We start from the raw sequence: 23,491 nt of genomic DNA on the forward strand, positions 1-23,491 counted from the left end.
CTACACAAAATTCCATACTACACTTTGTAAGGCTATTTATTAGCTTTAAAAAAATATCCAAACATTTGGAATAGGTGCAATACAAAAGCAGCTATGGTGTAAAACAAGAATTCTAATTTTCTTGAAAAACCCCCTCCCTTTCCCATGAAGAGGGGTGGGAGGGGGTTAATAATATATTTTCTTTAAACCCTGACCTAGGGAGACACTTTAATGAACAAAAGGATTAATTAGGGGCAGAAATTAAAAAACATGTTTTGGGTACATTGCCCCCTTAAAGCATCTATTATATCATAAATATTTAAAGATTAGCAATCATGTGTGTTCACAATCTAATGATTGAGTATTGATTATTTGTATTTTGCATTGCTAACTAGCTTAGATTTAATAATTTATAGTAGGCCTATAGCCATTCCTTCTCACAGAACAACCTTTTTCCAAAAGCATCCCATATATATAACCACACCATCTTCTATAATAAACTTCCTTCAAACCTAAAATTGGAAGCAAGCCTAGATGAGTTTAAAAATATTTTAAAGGAAATTTTAATAAACAAAGAGTATTATTGTGTTGACGATTTTATAAAAGATAGACATTTTAGTTGCCAAGTTTGCACAATACCATTGTATATAAAATATGTTCAAGACGTTTGCTATGCATTTATATGTTTTTATGGCAATAAAGATATTTGAATTTGAGTGTTATAATGCAACAATGTAATTGGATAACTTGTTTGTAATGTAGCATGCAAATGAATAAATATAAGAAGTAGTCAATTATGTCGGTCTGTCCCGCAACTGCCTTTCCAGATTTTTTATAAGTTTTTAATGGTCTCTTTACTTATCTGGTAATCTATCAACACATTTAAATGTATCTTCGTTTTTATGTAAATCAGGGTTGGTTATCGTATCACACTCAATACTGTAGCAAATCCACAAAATAAAATTTTTCAGGGGTACTTTGGGATTATACCGACCACACCCAGACATGAATCGTTATTTCACATTTCGTTTCTACTGATTACTAGATTAGCGTAGAACAATATTTCGTCAATATAAAACAGGAATTGTCTTATCGCAAACACCTCCCCATCCTCAGACAGAGGTCAAAGTCGAGCGTCTAGTAGATAACGTGATTGCAGAGTCTCGCCGCCCGTTCAGCTGGTGCATCGCTTTGTTGTACTTCCGTGTTTTACCTCTACATTTCTCCAAACACAAAAATTCAACAAAAACAAACATTTACCAAACTAAACTTTTTATTAAAAAAAACACTCAAAACTTGTTTTTATTCTTGATCACATTCCGCCACCCAAAATGCGAGTGCCTCCGGCCATCAGCGCGGGCTTCGACAGCACCTTCGGTGCTGCCCCGCGCTGATGTCGACGAAAGAAAAACATCCCTCGAGATAGTACCTATCAGTAAAATATCAAATTCTAGAGGGGCTAATCAGAAATATAAATTGAATTGTAATGGAAAGGCAATGATGTACCGTGCAAATCACGTGATGCCGCGCGGCCTGCCGTAATCAGGATTCTCGAGAAAGATAAGATAACAGCGACAACAATACCGATCACAATACCTGGAAATGCTTGTAAGTTTGTAATTTTGTAATTGAAGAGTTGTTTTTTCGTTCTATCATGTTTGTTTCTATAAATTTCTATTTTTGTGTTCTTCATACTGGTGTGGTCGGTATAATCCCAAAGTACCTTTTCAGGTCGTAACGTTCCAACTCCAAGTTATTTCAAAAAGCTTGTTTAATAAGTGGCCACTTAACCCATGTACGCTTTAAGCGGCCTACTTGGTATATACTGATCCTCTCTAGTCACTCTATAATGCTTATTTAGCACACTAAGGATTTAATTTATTAATTTTCCAGCAGTACAATTTTTAACAAGACTACTATAATCAAATACTGTAGACATAAACATGGTTCTTACAACAGTTCTAAAACAAAATAATTATACAGTTTTATTAACAAATAAAGCAAAATAGGTTTTGATTTTCTCTATAGATCTAAATATATCAAAATTCGTTGTAATAGTTTTCGTTTGCTAATAACCATCTTGTTGAATAGTGTAAATAATGACTTGAATAGTAATTGCACAATACTTTTCTCATGTATTTCTATTTTTAAGGCAGTACTGTATATACACTTCATTCTTGCAACTAATTATAATTCTCAGACCTTGTTATAATATGCACACTATTCAAACATGCATTTTAACAAGGCTTGCTAAATCAATAGATTTCAATACAACATTTTTAAATGACCTAAAAAGAGATTAAATTAAATTATTATTCATACACAAGATCAATTTGATTTATGCAAATATAAATAAAGGTCACTGGAATTGGTTGTACCTCAACCACGAATTCTTTACACTTGAGGTGCGCAAGGCAAACTTTCCATTCTAGTTCAAAAAGCAAAAGAAGACAAAACGATCTCTTCTTCACATAGGACAGTCTTAACAATCACATAGCTACAGTCCCATCTTTTATGTTTTGTGCGCATGCATTAAATTTAATCAACGAATCATCTTTATTCGTAATAGTTATATAAATTTTAGTAAATATACTGCAAACTATTAAACAACTCTACAAAATGATTGAGGTCCAAATTTGACAAAACAGGAGCCATTTTACATCCTACATTCCCATATCCTCAAACCTGGTAAGGAGTGATGTTGATTCTACCGATAGAAAATACAACCTACTTGCAATCCATAAACAGTTTTGTAGAAACACAAGAGTTCAATACCTCCATAACTGTCCATCAGTAACAATACAGTATACTTCCTCTGATCATTACATTACTGAAGTAAACATTTCAAATCTTTAAAGCGTTATTTAAAAATATAAATATGAACAGAGATATGGAATTGTGTAAAATTAGATTACCACTTGTACTATAATTGCTAAACTAAAAATATAAATACATACAAAATTATATGCATCTTAAAAAGATGATATAAGACTTGCAGGTATAGTGACATGACCAGCACTGACATGAATACACACCATCAACGGGACAAATGTAAATCGTTTGTCCCTGTAACACAACAAATAAAAGCACATTCCAAAATGGAAATGATCTCTGCTTTGTAAAATACCCATGTGGAACGCCAACACCGTACATGATTTCACCCCACAAATCCAGAGGTACTTTTTGTCATAGAGCCAGATAAATTAGTCAAACTCTGCTGGTGGAAGGGATTTGTTTAACTCAGATAAAACCACTTTTAGAAACGATCACTGCCCTAAAAGAGTTGCCAAAAGGAAAAGTTTAGAGACATGTGATAAAATATTATGTCCTTGGATCAGGAATTTAAATTTCCCTTGACACAGGCCTGAGACCAACTACTCAAAACTATTTCTCCTAATCTGTTACGTACATCCCGAGGAGCAATATTAGGACAGCGATATAAAATAGATCCTAGAACACTTGAGAAATTAGTAGCTGAGATAACCAAACAGGCAATCTTCTCTCCTCAATTTCTTTGACCAAACTGCAAAACATTAAAACAGACTTGATTACAAAATAAAGTAAACAACCTATTCAAAAGCCTTGGCTTAGATACCCTAGACTCACCCACATGTCAGTATCACATCCTTTCCGGTTATGCTCCTCAAATGGAGTAGATACTTCACTTCTGGCTTCCTCTCTAACTTAACCTTTAGCAGAGGAGCCAATGTGTCCAGCTTATGGTGTTCCATAGGGTTCAATTCTTTTTCTGTCTACATTAATACTTGTAATTTACCAATTAACTTTCCAATACTTATTTTATTTTATTTGCTGACAATACTCAAATACTTTAAAAAAAAGAGTGTGGAGGAGAATCAATCATAATAAATATAAATCAAATTAAATGCTATTATTCATTGCTACACCATATTATCCCTCAGGCTATGTAATATAAGGATGGTTTCGTTATTCTTTATAGACAAAGACAATACATGCAGTACATACTGTAATGCTTGTATTTTAGTTAAAATTTTTTAAAAAACTTTACCATGCACCTATTTGTATTACTTATGTAACTTTTCAAATGTCATAAAGACTTGGAATTCTTTAGGCTGATTAAGAATAAAAATTTGTATTTTAGGATTATGTAATGTTGTTTTTATTCTTAATGTTCTACATTCTTATAGCAGAATTAAGTTCACAACAATGTAGTAAGCGGGCCTAAACCAAAGCAGATGTAGGTATGAAGAAGGTATTAAGGTTAAAGTACTTTTAATACATTCTAATTGGGATAAAGTTAAGTTCATTTAAACATGATAAGGATGCAAAAAAGGAAACTAGTTAACAAAAGAAGATTATAATTTATTAATCATTAATTTATTTATCAACAGACAATTTTAAAGGATTCAATACAGCAGTAGACTGCACTAGCACGGTAATAAGATGGCCTAGTGATGAGAATGGATATCCACTTCATAACCGCTGGGTATAGCATTGGCATGTGGGTTGTGGAACAAGGAGTGATTACCATCACCCCATGGGAATCGCTGGAACAAAGTAACTAGCTTGTAAGAATCGTCTACAGAAAACATACAGGTATAGTTGAATGGATATCCACTTCATAACCGCTGGGTAGAGCATTGGCATGAGGGTTGTGGAACAAGGAGTGATTGCCATCACCCCATGGGAATCGCTGAAACAAAGTAACTAGCTTGTAAGAAACGTCTACAGAAAACATACAGCTATAGTTGAATGGATATCCACTTCATAACTGCTGGGTAGAGCATTGGCATGAGGGTTGTGGAACAAGGAGTGATTACCATCACCCCATTGGAATCGCTGAAACAAAGTAACTAGCTTGTAAGAATCGTCTACAGAAAACATACAGCTATAGTTGAATGAATATCCACTTCATAACCGCTGGGTAGAGCATTGGCATGTGGGTTGTGGAACAAGGAGTGATTACCATCACGCCATGGGAATTGCTGGAACAAAGTAACTAGCTTGTAAGAAACGTCTACAGAAAACATACAGCTATAGTTGAATGGATATCCACTTCATAACCGCTGGGTAGTGCATTGGCATGAGGATTGTGGAACAAGGAGTGATTACCATCACCCCATGGGAATCGCTGAAACAAAGTAACTAGCTTGTAAGAAACGTCTACAGAAAACATGCAGCTATAGTTGAATGAGGTTTACTAATATTTGTAAAATTACATTTCCTGATAACGTTATGATTTAATTATGTAAAACCATGTACAATGGTGTCCTGCTAATCTAAATATGTTTTAAATCCAAACATGTCAAGGAAGAAATTCTTATATTTATTTATATAATGCACAGGAAACAAAATGAAACGTTTTTTTTTTTTTTTAAGGAAATAATTACGTAAAAAATGAAAATGGATGCATCATACAATAAAAAAACGTTCATTAAATATGCATACAGTTTTATTAGTACGAATTATGTACGGTACAGTACATTACATAAATAATGAAGTTTAAAGTACCAAATTGAAACTTATAGGTTAAGTATGTGTTAAATTAAGAAGTGATATCAAACAAACAATATCTGGATGTACAGTACTGGTATTATTGCTGAGTACAATATTAATTGTTAAGAGACATGAATTCAGTAATTGTCTTTTGCCACACTGAAGATATTCTATTGGATGACGTGTAGTTTCGCCCTCGAGTCATCAAAACAATATCGGCAGGTGTAGCAGTAGCCTATTGTCTAGGTATCATAGTGCAAGGTCAAGCGCTGCTGCAGTCCAGCTGTTCTATGAATCAGTGTGTGTATTTTTGGCGCATTGAGGGAGGGAGAGAATTGTAGCAACACAATTGCCGCATGAAATACAGTACAAAAATCAGAAAACACATTTTAATAAAGATTCGGTCTCAATTAGTTCCGATTAGTAGGACACCACTGTACTCATAAATGTGGACACTGTATTCTCTAATTATACTTATTAGTTTAATTAATGCATTCATGTAACTAAGTAAATGCCTCTTTGTCAAGCATTTTGTTTTGAAATAATTGTTACATTTTCCAAAAAGTTAAAAAATTATGTTTGTACCTAATTTGATTTCTTTGAATAAAGGCTATAATGTATATTTAACACGTTCGTTGCAGGATACTGCCTGGACGGAAGCGTGTCCCTCTCTAAAACTGCGTTAACATGTTTGGTGACATTATGTTTATTACAATTTACCTGATTAGGATGTTTCATCTATCAATTTATACCATAGGCCTACCTTTGTCCTGACTCTCATGTGCTCGTAAGCGTGGAACTCTGGAGGTGTGTGGTCCTCCTCTTTGGTAGTAAGGTAGGTGTTGATCATGCATAGTGCAACTGCAGGGATTCCAACAAACAGTGCAAGATTCTTCCACAGTTTCATACCAGCCTCTAGAAATGAACGATATCATTATTAATTTTGAAGCCACTATGAATTATATATGTTAAAATAGAAATATTTTGGAAAATATTCTTTGTTACTAAACCTAATACAACTTTCTTATACCTTTGGCCGCTAACGCCCAAGGCTGCTGCCCGACCTGTAATCACTAGTACATGAGAGGTTGGTACTACCCAAAACCGCCAAGGCCTATTTGTATACTTTCATAATGCTTTACATTTCACCCTGTACTGACCTTACTTTGTATACAAATTGCATGATTTCTCTTTTGTTTTGTAGCTTTTTAGATTGGCTATAGATTAGTGTAAATTTAAAGTCCATTATTGTATAACATACTTGTGGTTACATTGTAACTACAAAAAATGTACATAATATTACCACTTAAGAAAAAAACCTGTAAAAACAAATAATTTATATCGGAACTATTGTTAATTGATAAAGTGGTTACATTTTATATTCATAGCGAAATTACAGAACATTTGTGGAGAAAAAAGACTGAGAAGAAATTCTTATAAGTGTGAATATAAGTAAGAACAAACAGCTGTTGAAGTCATTTGTGATACAAACTTAAAAATGTCTAAAGGTACCGTAGTTCTTATTTATTTCAAAACAAAACCAAACCAATTGAAACCAACTTTAAAGCTTGTAAATAAGGTAAAAAATCATCTTTTCCTAAACAGTTGATGAATCAGATGTTGGTGGTTTACACATTGACCTAGGTGGTCTGATCAATCAGACATTGGGGTCCAAAGGGTTAAATGTACATGTTCAGTTCATACCAGTGGTTGTAGTGTGTTAACAACAATGCTTATAGCTGGTTGGCACAACAAATGCCAGAAATAACAACAATGCCAATTTGGTCGGCATGGCAAGTAGTTTTTTTAGGTCTTCGCTAAGAAAAACTCTTCCAAAATTAGTGTCCTCAAGGTAATACCAAAGGACCGAAAATGTATATTTTATTTATTTAGAACAGATATTTCCATGGAGAATGTTGAATGTATGCATGTATTTTAAAAACGATAGCAATTTACAGAACTTTAGAAGTATTACTATTTTAGTGCCCGTTTTATAAACTACATAAATCAATAATATCCAAAATAATAATTGTAATAACATATTTATTTAATGAAACAAGATCTTTAATAGACCAAGTAAATATTGTCTATAAATAGCTAATATAGTACAATTGCGTAGGTACAGTTTTATCTCTTTCAATAATAATAATAGATGATATTTAATGTAATTTTAATAGCTTTGTAATTACATAATTAATACATTAAATATAAATAACAGAAAACATTGTTCTACAAAAAGCTTTGTCATAAACTATAAAAATATAATTTAAAATAATTTTTGAAACAGTCCTTACAGAGCAATTGCTTTCCAGTTAACAGAAAGAAAATGGTATTTTTCTTAAGATTCTATTCTAATACCCAGTTAGATAGATTTGTCAAACAGAGGATTCAATTGCTTTTATAATATTGTCACTTTATAAATGATAACAGATATAGACATACACATTTCCCACTCATAGCCCACTCTATCACTATCTAATTTTTGTTATTAGCCTATAAAAGTAGGTAAATATACATACATGTTGTAAATATAAAAAGTCAATAAGCGCTTATGTGATCTGAGCTTGAATGGTATAGATAGCAGCTTGGTGAATGGCGTGCGGCTGACGCATGCGCAGAGAAGCCTATCCCCCTCTTCGCCCGGCCACGTGGTGCAGTACAGTCACAGGTCGCATTCGTTTCGTTCAGTCTGTTTTCTGCTGCGTCGTTCTGTTTAGTAGTGTCTGACAATTGTGATTGTTTTGTTTATGTGCGACAGTACGTTGTATTATTTTAGCAATTAGTGATGGCTGATCAAGGCAACGAACTATTTAGTTCAAAATTAGTGAATAAGGTTAAAAAGAGCCAAACTCGTGAAATATATTGATTCAACACACGTCTCCAAAATAGGCTGGTCGGATGATTCCACAGCGGGTTTAACTGTCCCGTTAAGCAAAGGAAACTGCCTGATATTTTTACATGCCAGGGGTGAGATGGGTTTTATAAAAGACTGCTTAGTTATGTGGCAGGCAAATCACAAAAAAGGAGACTACCATGATAATATGAATCATGTAAATTATAGAAAAATGGTTGACAGAAAAATTAATTCCAAACTTACCGCCTAGGAGCGTTCTAATAATTGACAACGCTTCCTATCACAACGTGGAAATTGACAAAAGTCCTACTTCAAATTCAAGGAAATGTGATATGCAAGCATGGTTACTTGAAAAAAATATTCCATATTCACACACTATGTTAAAGGTAGAACTTTATGAGATTATAAAAGCTAACAAACCAGCCTACAAAAGATATGTTATTGATGAGATTTTAGGTGAAAAAGGACATGTAGTCCTTAGACTACCTCCTTATCATCCAGAACTAAATGCCATCGAATTTATTTGGGCTGACGTAAAAAATTGGGTTGGTGCTCACAATGTACGTTTTAAAATGGATGAAGTCATAAAATTGGTAAATGATAAGTTTGAGTCTATAACGGTTGATACATGGAAAAAAATATGTGAACATGTAAAGCAAAAGGAATTAGAATTTATAGGGAATCAAGGACCAATTGAAAATGTTATCGAATCTTTCGTTATCAATCTTGGTGAGGATTCAAGTGAAGAAGACGACTTCCTGGAATCTGAGGACAGCAATGCCGCAGATGGAAATATATCCGGAATCGAAGAGCTGGGCGATTAAATTACATGGTATGATTTTATTATTGTATCACATAAATAACTGTAAATGTAAGCGATTAAGTAAAAAGTTTTTGTTTGATGTTTTATTGTTTTAAATATCACATTTAATTAGTAAGAATGTGCTGTAAAATACATGGTTAAAACTTTAAATCATTACAAGGGTTTGCTAATGAATACCGGTAGGCTAAAAAAAAACCTTTTATGTAATTGAAACTATTTCTAGAATTATGACTGTAAAACCCCGTATCTAATAGTATGTGGAGTAAACAACAGTATATGTCAGATTATATTAAGTTATCGCAGTTGTCAGAATTCATGCGTAAGCTTGACTATAAGGAGTTAGGAACGGGCAAAGAACAGAGTGGACTGTACGTCTTACCGCGACGGCATGAGAGGGGAAATGTAGGGGGAGAAGTCTGAGTCTCTCGCTTCCCTCCCTACGCGCCAAGCACGGTGCTACGCTCTGTACTTTATTGAGGGATTTTGGGTACCAAATTTTCCTTGTCTGGACTTATGCTAATTTATATATTTTATACATGACTTGTGTCGATGCTCGTGTAAGCTCTATGACAATAAACGTATTCTTATTTAGTTCTTTTATCACCAGAAATGTGGAGTGTTGCCGACGGTGCCACCGAAGCCTGCACTGATGGCTAGGGGCATTTCCGATCGGTACTTTCCCAACCTCAGATCACGTACCAGATTGTCCAACTTGATCATTTCTGGTGAAAAGAGAAAAACATCCCTCGAGAGTAGTACCTAAAATCAAGCTCAGATTACATGAGCTCTCGTAAAGATTATTTTTAACTTTGGTACTACTAGTAGCATGTTTATATTAACCTAATATAAAGCTACTTATATCACATAATAACAAGTAGTAGATAGGGACAAAGTGGGCTCCTTCTTGCCTGTATCGCTTCCATTTTGGGACAAAACAAGAACCCATCATCATAATGATATGTAATTTTCACATTAACCCATTGCGGATCGTGAAAACGGCGCGCGCGCGGGCCTTAGAGTACGAATTAATCCGTATTACAACGCAGCACCCGCAGTGTTTGCACGCCTACCTGCCTGCTTAACGCGCTCGCTAATTATACATGTTTTGTTTGTTTATGTTGTTATTTATGTTATATAAACATTATACAGATCATATTAGACAAGTATATTATACTAGACGTATATTCATAAATATCCTCGGAAGCACTACTTTGAGCGTTTTTATTGATATTGAAATGATGTTGAAATAGAGTTTCCACATCCGGTGGTGTCCCAGGAACAAAGTCTGAAATAGTCTGAACATCTGAATCATGGTCACTAGCCCGCTCGTCACTGTCAACATTAGTATCCGCGTAATTATGAAAACGTGGACAAATACGCGTGATAGAACCGTCTCCATCCTCAATAACACTATCGATATCACTTTCATCACTTCCACTTTCTAATAATAGTCTATCTAATTCAGATGATCGTAAATTGTCACCAATTTTATTTACGTACACGCACACGAGGCAAAGGAAAATCGAACGCCACGACTGTACGCCTCAGACAAACAATTTGTCGCAAATAATAACGTTATTGACCGATAACGAGGGGAGTATTTGTGGACGAGTACCAGAGATAAGACAGGAAGCCAGTCCAGGAAAACTGACTATAAATATCTCCGAGGCTTATAACAGCGATAAGCGTTCAAAACAAATAAGTCATCCGTACCACGTCATCCGCGTGAGGGTCACGTCATTGTGCTTTTGGTCCACGCCTCGCTCCGCGTCACCCTCACGTCGTTGATCCGCAATGGGTTAAGTTTCACAATGGCATTGATTTAAAATGTTTAAAGCAAGGTTACAAAACAATAAATGATTTGAGAAAAAAATACTGAGTGGTAAAAATTAATGCTACTGATCTATTCTAAGACCTACTAATCTGAATGTCCTTCTATACCATTAGGCATTTACTGCAGTCAACGTATTATACTATACTGTCTAGCTATAATATGTATAGAGTTAACACCTTCAACGAAGTGACTTCAACAGTGTGAATTCATTGGTTCTATTTGATTTTGTTGCTTCATTTCACACAAGAAGATACAATATCCTAGATCTTGTACAGTTTTGTTACACATGTGTGTTTGGATATACTTACTATGAATGTATATATATATATATATATATATATATATATATATATATATATATAATTTTTCTAAATTTGTTTTTTGACCTATTATCACTAAAAAAGATAGCGTTCTCTACAGTTACTGTATCAACTTCAATTTTTTTACCACTGAATTACATTACAACGTAAACGTTTTAAATGATACATTTTAGATAAAAAAAGTGTGTAGAAAAGATGAACAAATATAGATGCTTGTTTTTTAGGTATGTATGTATATAGATAAGGAAAAGTTACATCAAATCTTTAACAGCACTTACGTGATCTGAGTTTGAATTTAGGTAATATCTCGAGGGATATGCCAGGAGCTTATCTGATCAGTACTTTCCAAACCGTAGATAATTTTATACAATCTAACAAACTAATGTATCAATCAGAACTTACCCCTGCCATCAGTGCAGGGTTCGGGGGTCCCCATTGAATTTATATTGTACCGTCACAGCCAACGCTGTTGGCCATAAGAATTACTACTATCTTCTTGGATAAAGATTGCCTACTTGTCTTAAAATGGTTAATATGACATTTTCAAACATATGTTTGTATATTTCCTCTTACCAACACCTGTAATAGTCTCAAATGTTCTTAAGAATGTGAAGTTCATTTTTTATGTTGCAATAGTAAAAAATTGTTGATGCAGCAATTGTAGACAGCAGCAACCGTGTTTAGTACGGTTCAACAAAAAAATATGAAATAGGTCTTGTAAACTAAAGAATAAAGAATGATTTATTTTCTCATTTTCTTACAGGCTACATACATACATCAATACATAACGGTAAATTAATATAATGGAGTTATAATTTCCTAAATCTTGCCAGGTCTGACTGCACCATTACAAAAGACGGGAAATAAAAAATTACTTCTTCAAAATACCTATAAACTAAATTTATAGTTAAAATATAACCTACATCTAAATGCGCTTAGGCCTATACTTTACAATAAATGAGAAAATATAGGGCCTCCAAGGCTAAGTCTGTTTGGAGGTTCCTTATTATATTTTAACACATAAAAATCATCAGCAAACAACTTAATTTAACAATTTAGATCTCTCTTGAGGATATAAATTAATATATTATTTAATCAAAACATAATATAATAATAGTTGTAATCAACCTGCTTATTTGAGTTAGATTAGATTTTTCAAATTATTTGAAAATATATATATATATATATATATATATATATATATATATATATATATATATATATGGGCCGTGAGTTAAAAACCAGTTACTATGTCTGAATATATAAAACTGAATTTATATCCTCTAGTTCAAACAACCACCTTCCCAATTTTTTTAAAAATACTAATTTGTTATTTGAGTTTTTTATATTGTTAGGTAATTTATTAAAAATCCACGGTGACATAAAAATGAATGATTTAGTAAAAAAAGTATTGTTTGGTTTTGGAACTCTTATATTTCCTGAATTTCTTAGTTTTAAGCTGTATTCATTTGCTTCTAAGTTGGTAGTATTTATCAAATCATAGTATTGTTTTAATACTTTATATATAAATAACATCTTGATAGGGAAAATCTTAAGCTGATTAACCCTTTTACTGCCGGCCATTTTTTTATTGTACCAGTCAAAATTGCCAAGGAGGAAAATCACTGTTGTGCATTCATTTACAAAAAATGCTGTATCTTTTTTATTTTTCATTAGATTTGCATGAATTTTTATTTTATTTACTCGTATTTAAATGCTGTTTTTTAAATAATAAAAAGACATTTTAATTTGAAACAAACACATTATTTATTTTTAAAAATGATATAAATAAAAAATAAATAAAAAAATAAAAATTGTGTTTGGCATCTGATAATTTATTTTTAAAATTATACTAAAATTATGAGCATGATATCATTATAAACTAGAGCAATTGCTTAGAACATATACCAAATTTGAAGGTGCTACCTTGAAACATAACTGCACTATGAGGATTTTCCCAAAACTGGTAGGCCTCCTCTAGGCCTACCAGTGGAATTTGAAGGTAAACTTATCTGTGCCACATCCCCCTCACTATCTAATAACTCCTCATTATCTGATGGTAAGATACAGTCAGGATCGTCATCAGTGTCATCCACATCACTTTGATTGTCATCAATAGCCCTAACAATAATATCAGATTCGTTCTCGGCATCTGAATCTGACAAATTCTGAAGGAAATCGTCACTTAGTTCGTCTTGCACTTACTTATTGTTCCCTCACTCACAGGAGAGTTAGATGTAACTCTTTTACTCATTTTATCCTTGATCAACAAAAGTAACACTTCATAAACTTTCGATAACATTGTAAACAACAACAATGAACGAAGATTTCAGTAACATAATCCGATCATCTGGTTTTGACAGCTGTCTAGGTAGTTCGTCAATTCTAGTCAAAGACGACAAAAATAGAAATCCAAAGTTCTTCAAATGGCTTCTTTCATTATCCTTTGCTCCTAAACAACCAAAATACCGAATATTTTGGCATTTGAACATAACAGTAGCCAGTAACGATAAAAAAAAACAGACGTCCGACATATCGGACGTTGGCGTTTTCGGCAAAAATGCCGACGTCCGATATGTCGGACGTCGGCAGTAAAAGGGTTAAATAATGGTCGTGAGTGTTCAAATATATGACTGTGGGTTATTAATCTGACAAAGTGCTTTTGCTGCATAAGTAATGAATTTAAATTTGAATCATACGCATTTCCCCAAAGAAATATGCCGTATTCAATTCGACTTTGTACGAGCGCAAAATATAACATTCTAAGTATTTTTAAATTGCAAATGTTTCTTAAAAAATAAAAAATTCTTATAATATTATTTAAGAGTTTTTTTGTAATTTTCGATATGTGAATTTTCCAATTAAATTCACTATCCATATGAATTTCCAAATATTTTATAATATCCGATTTTTGTATCGTTGAACAATCCATTGTTAAGCAATTATTGATTTGGCTTGATTTCAAAATACAGTCAGCACATTATAGAAAACAGGTTCAAATATGTCATTTTTTCTGAGACTGAAATTGACATATTTTGTTTTTTCCGTACTTAAAAGCATATGGTTCATTGTGAACCACCACTGAATTATTTCTAGATCTTTGCTCATAGCAACGTGGATATCAGTCCAGCTATCTTTGACATAGCTAAGGGCTGTATCATCAGCAAATGGTGTTAGTGTTCCTTGAAATCTGGCATCGCATAGATCATTTATATATATATAATGAAAAGGATTGCTCCCAATACTAATACTAATGGAGCTTCATGGGATTTCCCTTGGAGACAGCTGGAATGTAAAGTGCGTTTTATTTTATTTAGGGCCTAAATGACAGAAACAAACTTACAAACGAAAATGGATCGTGAGCAACACACAAACCCATTGTGAGTGAGGGTATCAAATTGAGTTTGAATTTGGTTAGGCTATGTTTAAGATAAGATAGATTTACAAATATAGAAAACTGGGGTGATAAGCCAATTAGGTTCCATAATTAGAATGCTCTACAGAGTGCTTCTCAAGGTTTATATTTACAGCCCATGTATAGATAATTATGTTTTCTATTAAATAGGAAGACTCAATTAAGATAATGATTATTAAAATTAAACTTAGTCTGTTTTCTAAAAAGCTAGGGAGTATAGGAGGCCTACTAGGGATTTTGTAACTATAGATTAGTTTGTAGCATAATTTAATTTATTAGTACGTAATTTATTGTCAACTACAACATACCCAATTCTTCTGGAGTTCCTCCATGAGCCATAAGTCTCCTAGAAGTTGAAAATTGTCTTCGAAGAACATAACTCAGTATTCCTGCCATTTTCAGCAAAGGACAATCGAGTCAGATAAAATGAAGAAAAAAATACTAAGTGATGATAGAAAATCATTCCAGACCAAACCAAATCAACGCCATCTATATTGCAAACTAACATGAATCTGAAACTACCATACTAGTATTATAATATAAACACGCCAACCAAAAATGATTGTATGGGTATTTCTTATATACATACAAAATAAAGTTAAGAATAAATTTTTGAATTGATAATATTTTGAAAGCTAAAACAGAACTTTAGATTGGCAGTAAATTAAGAGTGAGACATATTTGAAAACCAATTTGAAGGGGTTCTTTCAACAGCACTAACATTCTTGATTTACAATACAAAAGATAGAATCAAATTAGAAATCCAATCCTGAACATCTTTAATCCATGAGGAATTGAAGCCGTCATATTATGAGTGGAGAGACACAGCCGTGCCCTTAAATAACAGCGAAGATCAATGTATTGAATGGTTGACTGCAAATTAAATAATTTTTTTACTATAATATAATAATACACTACAATAATACAGTTATATTACATGAGCTATATGATTTTAAGTTTAACTAGTATTACTAAATGTTAATAAAACAATATTTTTATTTGTGGAGTCGCCTGTGAACCTTTGCTTTCGAAAGACCTCGTCCAAAAATAAACAATTTAGAAAGTATTGTTTTTATTAACATTTAGTAATATTTAAAACGTTTTCTAATTGCTCCAAGAGTCTTCAATTCAACTAGTATGTCAAAACTAGAACTAAATAGTAAAAATGAAATTAATTCGTAGTATTGTACGATAAATTGCATTATACCACTAATATAATCTTAGTCGGATCTCTAGTTTCCGAGTTATGTATTTTTAAAAATGCAGTCTGGTTGAAACGCGCCAAAACAGATACTTTTCCTTTGTTTCGATATAAAACTTGAAGTAATTTGTAGTAAACAGTGTTATATGTATAAATAAATAAGCAAAATATTAATTAACTCCCGTTATTGAAGTTCTATTAGTTACTTTGTGGTTAATTTCCAAACTAGGATATCTATATTTTTGATTCGAGAGTAGACATGGAGATTTTTCTTTGGTCATGATTTGTGATTTAAACTTAACTATTTTGTTCAATATTCTGTTAATGTTATGATTAAATTTTGATTTGCTTATATATACTTCAAATAAACTACTTTTTGCGTAATTATTTCTGTAAGCGCTTCCTGGTGATTGTGGTAGTGTAGTGTGCAATGTTACTGCAAACTGTATAAACTCTGACTTGATTTTTACCCAGCTTTAATTTGTTCAGAAGTACTATAAAATAACAATATAAGTACCTAATATTTCAAACATTTCCCCTACTGAACTGGAGGGTTTTCTATACTCCCAAATTCTCGGTATTCCGGACACCCCCAAAGAAGATTTCTAGGTCCGCCACTGATTATTAGCATTATTGAATACTATTGATTTATTGTTATGTATTAATGATGTTCGCCATTCTTCTGCAATGTATTTATAAAACTGGCTTCAAGATTGATATTGTTCTAGGGTTTGCTGTCACCTTACCTTTCTAAACGTACGTATATCATACAGTGAGTACTTGACTTTGTTCTTATTGTTTACTCTAGTAGTTATTCATATTAGTTTAATGTCATAATCCATTTGATTACTTTATACATTCTTGTAATAAATTTGAGTATAGTGAAAAAATAGAGAGATACATAATAAGAAAAAAAACGTTTTTTCAACGTTGAGGCTGCATCTGCCGCATCACTTTAAAGTCCTCATTAGCTGTCCAGAACTTGAAAGGACGAAAAATAACAGATAGCTATCATACTGGCCTAGTAGTTGCCTTCACGTCAACAGCATTCAATTCTGGTGCTGCATGGGTTTGGCTCATTCCAAAAACAAACAACTATTTTGGTTAGATTTTGTGTACAAAATCAGCTTATTGCAATCGCTCTCATGTTAGCATTTATCGAAAATTTCTGCATAACTTTACCAAACATGGCCCCCAGAACCCAAAACCATTCTCAGTTCACAAATGTTTTTATAACACATAAAACTACATTGCAAAATTGTTATACGTTACTATACCATATTACACGTTTCTGGAAACGATAAAAGTCCCATAAAACCAAAACTTTGAAACTTGGTACAAAAATGGATTGTCTAAATGTCTCGGCTAACTTCGTTGGCCAGTTTGGTACACTATTTTATTTATTTATTTCCACGGCAATCGCCACTTTTACAATACCATTTCATAGTAAAATAACATAACAATATAGAATAAGAGTGCAACAAACGAATACAACAACTGATACAGTTGGATAACAAAAACTTGATAACGACTAAATTAATAGATAACAATACTTCAATAACAACAACAGGTAACCATTTGACAATATAACAAGAAAAGTTTGGAGATTCAAGATGCACTGAGAGTCAAGCTTCAATAACAACAACAGGTAACCATTTGACAATATAACAAGAAAAGTTTGGAGATTCAAGATGCACTGAGAGTCAAGCAAAACAGGGTTGATTAAACAAGATCAACAAGAACAGGTACATGAAATAATCAATAAACTATACAATACAACAACAATATCGAACAATTTAAATGCAAAGACTATAATATATAACAAAGTACTACTAAAAAAGGTATAGTTGAAACAGAAATTATAGAGTGCCATTTTGCAATGTCATTGCAATTTTATGGATTGGGCTACATATCATTCATATAAATTCAGTTTGTGGTATCATAATGGTTCAATTATTTTTTTCAAAGAGCAAAGAGTGGATCAGAAAGATACACATATAAAGCAATTAATGATTACTTATAAAATGTAGTATCTAACAAACAATTACTGCTTTCGTATCAAAGGATGAAGAATTTTTAATCACAAGTAAATATAATTATTTACATCGTTCTTCATTCATATATAAGATTAACTAGCATTTATATATATATATATATATATATATATATATATATATATACACATACATACATACATACACACACACACCCCATATTTCGTTCAAACGTTAAATATCACTTCTTGTGTAATTACTTATGGAAAATAATGTAATCTAGAATATACGGTATCAATTTACAATAACGTGACCATGGAAAGGTATGTTCATTTTTTCCCCTGAAAACTACAATTTTTCCTGAAAACAATAGTGAAGAAAAAATTCGTCGGCAACGAAAATCAAAGGAGTTACGATTTTTTGAAAACTCTGTTTTTGACAGTATCTCTGGCAATTTTACTGAAATGATGCTGACAAGTACGTTAATTCTGTCAACGATGCCTGCCCGCTGCGCAGTGCTGCGCACTGCTTGCTCTTTTAGAAAAAAAAAAATTAACTCGAGCTTGCAAAAGTCGAATCCCAGATCACGTGATGCCCTGATCCTTAACCCTCCAAGTGTTGTTCGACAAAATTTTGTCGGTTATATTCCATTTTTAACGCAATAATGCCCGAAAGGCATCAATATAATACAATAATATACTTTCCCCCCAGTTTATATGCACCTGTGATAATAATACTTGGCTATAAATGCCCAACCCATGAAAAAAAGTCCATTTTTCATGGTCACGGTATTGTAAATAAATACCGAATATACATATTTAAATAGGTTAATTTGTTGGTCGTCTCTAAAAATTGCTGACTAGTGAATGGAACCAAAAGGTAAATAATCCAGATATAATACATATTAATAATAATATGTACTATATCCAAGGTCTATGAACTGAAGTTAGGCCTGCCTACAGGAAGAGACATGAGACAACTAAGCGCAAACAAAAATAATACCACCTGACGGTCATATGATTTCTGATCTGTTTATTATTGCTTGGGAAGGTTTCAATTACTTAACCTCAATTTGTTGTTTATTGAAATAATTCCTGCTGAAGGATTCTAAACAATCGTTTAAAATAATTGTAAACATTTAATGATATTTAAGATCTGTTATAGCGTACAAATGGGAAATTCTGTGACAGTAAATCGACCTGAAAATAAAACGTTAAATTCATCAGAAAGGTGTGGTACACAAGCTCAAAGAAGATTTAGTTTTAAAAAGGTAATATTCTCTGTCAGTTTTTATCTATTTGAGTGATTTTCATTTATTTCTTCTAGATCAACTAGGTCTATTAAGCACAGTTGTTGGCAGATACATAAATGTCAAGAATCGGAGCTTGCTTCCTGTACTTGTATAGGCTATCTGTTATGGAATAGAAATGTATGGAAGTGCATCAAAATCAAACTTGGATTCAAATTCATACGTGCAAAAAAGTGCTATTATAATAATTTAAAAATTTGAAATAAGATATTGTTGTAAGACACATTTTACTGAACTGGTATTTTTAACTACTCCATGTTCATGTACCTATAAAACGGGTAGGGTACGATAAGTGGACCCGGTTTTTTTATATCGAAATCGTCAAGCGATATTACTTAATCATAACCATCTATGTAATCAATTGATACTGCTTAATTATTTTTAACAATTAACATAAATAATGTATATCAACAGGTGTAAATACTTTCAAATAATACATGTATGGTAATGTTTCAATTTTACATTTGTAACATTTGATTATTAAAAATGGCAGTCAATTTAAAAAAAACTACACGTTATTGCTTTGAAAGAAGATAAGACATGTTTTTTGTGGCTTCAACATGTTGCACTTGTACCAAAAAACCCATTATGTGAAATTTGTGGGAAACAATCAACTGTAACCATGAGAGGAGCAAATATGGTCGTCTTCAGTTTTCCTAATTTTGGTTATAATAATTTGTTTGATCACTGTGTAAATATTAAATTCATATGTTAATTTAAAACATGATTGTTATTGAGGACTGTAGATACTTTTACATTGATTGATAGTCTACGATTAGAGATGCGAATATTATGTATCGATAATTAAATTCTTTTATATAAAAAACCGGGTCCGCTTATCTTATCCTATCCTATAAAACTATTCTCAATTTTAGAAATAACATATTTTTTTGACAAACCAAAAGACATTCATATTTATAATACAAGAGGAAAAGCTGTCCAAACAGTCCAATCACATAAGACAGTTTTATAAATAAAAACCAGCTTTACAGGTTTGAAACTTTATAAGCATTTGCCTTCTAACTTAAAGAGCAAAATGTGAATAATTTTAATAAAAACTAAAACTCTATTTTTTAGATAAGGCATTATACAGTATTCTTGAGCACTTTCCTGTGACATAAATGTTTTAATTGTTGAATATTGCTACTGATACATACATGCACAGTAATAAATTCTATAAATAATAAATTATGTAATATAATTACTTTATTATTGTTTATTTCTTTGACGCTACGTGATGATATGATCTTGTATCTTGTGTAAATACAGAGATTTTCAATTCAATTCATCCAAACAGTGACATTTATTATTATTATTTTAATAAGTGTTGTTGTTCATTCAAATATAAATAGGAACATGATAGACCTAATCATATTTATAAATAATAAAATCTTATGTAAATTATCTGTTGAATAGTAAGTATTTTTCCTAGTATTTATTAGCTAGTGCACTCTGTGTCATGCGATGTAAATTATCTGTTGAATAGCAAGTATTTTTCCTAGTATTTATTAGCTAGTGCACTCTGTGTCATGCGATGTAAATTATCTGTTGAATAGCAAGTATTTTTCCTAGTATTTATTAGCTAGTGCACTCTGTGTCATGCGATGTAAATTATCTGTTGAATAGCAAGTATTTTTCCTAGTATTTATTAGCTAGTGCACTCTGTGTCATGCGATGTAAATTATCTGTTGAATAGCAAGTATTTTTCCTAGTATTTATTAGCTAGTGCACTCTGTGTCATGCGATGTAAATTATCTGTTGAATAGCAAGTATTTTTCCTAGTATTTATTAGCTAGTGCACTCTGTGTCATGCGATGTAAATTATCTGTTGAATAGCAAGTATTTTTCCTAGTATTTATTAGCTAGTGCACTCTGTGTCATGCGATGTAAATTATCTGTTGAATAGTAAGTATTTTTCCTAGTATTTATTAGCTAGTGCACTCTGTGTCATGCGATGTAAATTATCTGTTGAATAGCAAGTATTTTTCCTAGTATTTATTAGCTAGTGCACTCTGTGTCATGCGATGTAAATTATCTGTTGAATAGCAAGTATTTTTCCTAGTATTTATTAGCTAGTGCACTCTGTGTCATGCGATGTAAATTATCTGTTGAATAGCAAGTATTTTTCCTAGTATTTATTAGCTAGTGCACTCTGTGTCATGCGATGTAAATTATCTGTTGAATAGCAAGTATTTTTCCTAGTATTTATTAGCTAGTGCACTCTGTGTCATGCGATGTAAATTATCTGTTGAATAGCAAGTATTTTTCCTAGTATTTATTAGCTAGTGCACTCTGTGTCATGCGACAACTTCTAGGTAGGCTATGTGACAATATAAGAATCAAGGTGAAGGATGAGTAGTTACATCGTGCCCACAAAAATTTGTCATGGTTTGCAAATTAAATATGTAAAATTATATGCATTTTGTAAATGAATAAGCTATCTTTACCATCAAAAATTACTAGCCTATCTATTTTGCAGATATCCTTTTCTGACTTCACAAACTTGTCGAGAAGATTGTCAAGTGGATCAAATCGCTGTAGTATGCGTAAGCCATTGTGCAGAGTTTCTCGTAGGAGGTAAGCATGAATATATAATTTATAGTTGTATGTAGCCTACTGTGGAAAATGAAATTGAATATCCTTGAATCCAATTTTAAGGTGATTTAATGTTTAATTATATAGCTTTCCATAATGATTAGCTGAGTGTCCAGTGAGGCCTTTACCTCAAGTTGTCGAAGAAGAAATCCAATTTCTATCTCTCTGTGCAAGACAACTTTTGAGTAAGTTGACTTAGTGGTTGAACTTTAGCTTGAAACTCCATCTGCTCTAACTCTAAATTGAAATTGAAAATGCTACATATAAAATGATGCAAGATCTTGTTCAATGTGCGGTGGATGCAGTGCCTCTCAAGCTGATCTGAAGGCTGGCGTACGTTTTTAACTTTGAGACTTTAGTGTTCATTGTAATGTCAAAGTGCTAAAGACATCTGTTAAAATGAAACATTACTTTCTGTTTAATGGACTATATTTGTAATATTTACGATTTTAGGGTTAAACAAATTAAAAAAATATATCATTAACACATTCACTACGACTCTATCTTACTTTTCTTGTCTTGTGTTGCAACTTGGCACTAGTGCGTCTGCTGCAGTCAACATGTTAAACAACTGTTCACTTTACACTCTTGTGGTCCAGTCACATGTCTAGGAATATATCCTTGTTCAATATGTCTATCATGTTTTAAAACATTTGGTTGTGTATGTCACAAAATAGTCCATTTTGTTGTCCATAGTTCTGCCTGTCAGTGATGCTGCACCAGTTATGCAAGTTGCAGGCTCTCATTGGAGTTTATTATTGTATGTTAAATCTAACAAAACATTTCACTACCTGGATTCTGTTAATCAGTATAATATCGACTCTGCAAAACTGCTCTTTGACAGGATATCAAAGTGTCTGAGCCCCTCTGAAAGTACAAAGTTCAAAATTCTTGACTGCCCACAGCAAAAAAATAACATTGATTGTGGTGTGTACTTATTGCTGATGGTTGATTGGTTCATAAAAGGACTACATAGCGGAGAGAGTTTAGTTGAAAACTACTTTGATCAATTAGAAATTAAGGAAAAGGATGTCATCCTTAAAAGGGCTCTGCTTGCATATTTAATGCATAACCACCAGTACACTAAACTGTCACGAGCCACTATCAATGCTCTAATATTGCACCCTGTTGAAAACAACAATACACAGAAAACCTCTACTTCTGATCCAAAAAATACAGGAAATATGTGGATAAGTCCGAAGATAAAAATTAACAAAAAAATCAAAAAAAATCATAGCCAAAGAGTTTTTGAGTCTATAATTTCTACTTCAAACATGTATGAAGCTTTAGACTGCCCACCAGATTCTAAATTAATAAGGAGGGAGATTCCATTACCGTCCTTAAAATCTTCAGTACATGTCAAAAACCCACATCCAGACATAAAAATTATCAACACAGATAAAATAAAGAAATGTTACAAAACCGCCATAGAAAAAAAAAGAAAGATTTGTAGTGGACTGCCCACAAGTAAACGTTACTCTGTGCAGCGACAGCCAAGGTAGTTACTTAAGTAGCAAAATAGAAAAACTAAGCAATGGGAAAATTCACGCTTTTGGCTATGTAAGAGCAAACACCACTCTAGCACAGGTTATTGAGTCCAGTGCCTTAGAAAGTAAAAATCCTCTAATAATTCTTGATGGAACCAATGACAGCCTGAATGGAAGTTTTGATTATATTTACAAAGACCTTGAT

At 32.5% G+C, this 23,491-nt stretch overlaps 2 protein-coding genes across 4 annotated transcripts in view; one reads left to right on the forward strand and one right to left on the reverse strand.

The window, feature by feature from the left end:
- Window positions 1–4,299: 4,299 nt before the first annotated feature.
- Window positions 4,300–15,167, reverse strand: LOC124367399 (cytochrome c oxidase subunit 6A, mitochondrial-like). Of its 3 annotated transcripts, none has more exons than XM_046824185.1 (3): window positions 15,009–15,167; window positions 6,218–6,369; window positions 4,300–4,505 (listed from the first exon to the last, which is right to left on the reverse strand). In XM_046824185.1, the coding sequence occupies exons 1-3, from the start codon at window positions 15,094–15,096 to the stop codon at window positions 4,407–4,409; spliced, it is 339 nt and encodes a 112-aa protein (XP_046680141.1). In that variant the 5' UTR covers window positions 15,097–15,167; the 3' UTR covers window positions 4,300–4,406. The 3 variants fall into 3 exon arrangements, with proteins under 3 accessions (XP_046680141.1, XP_046680140.1, XP_046680139.1); XM_046824184.1 differs by lacking the exon at window positions 4,300–4,505 and adding an exon at window positions 4,512–4,651; XM_046824183.1 differs by lacking the exon at window positions 4,300–4,505 and adding an exon at window positions 4,961–5,089.
- Window positions 15,168–18,910: 3,743 nt separating this feature from the next.
- LOC124367402 (serine/threonine-protein kinase S6KL) overlaps window positions 18,911–23,491 on the forward strand; it is a 40,393-nt gene continuing 35,812 nt past the window's right edge. Inside the window, exons 1-2 of the mRNA XM_046824192.1 lie at window positions 18,911–19,165; window positions 21,684–21,781. Coding sequence (XP_046680148.1) covers window positions 19,037–19,165; window positions 21,684–21,781 — 227 coding nt within the window. The 5' untranslated portion in view covers window positions 18,911–19,036. The remainder of the gene's footprint in view (window positions 19,166–21,683; window positions 21,782–23,491) is intronic.

This window comes from Homalodisca vitripennis, chromosome 8 (assembly GCF_021130785.1).
Source record: "Homalodisca vitripennis isolate AUS2020 chromosome 8, UT_GWSS_2.1, whole genome shotgun sequence".
In the NCBI taxonomy this organism is placed as follows: domain Eukaryota; kingdom Metazoa; phylum Arthropoda; class Insecta; order Hemiptera; family Cicadellidae; genus Homalodisca; species Homalodisca vitripennis.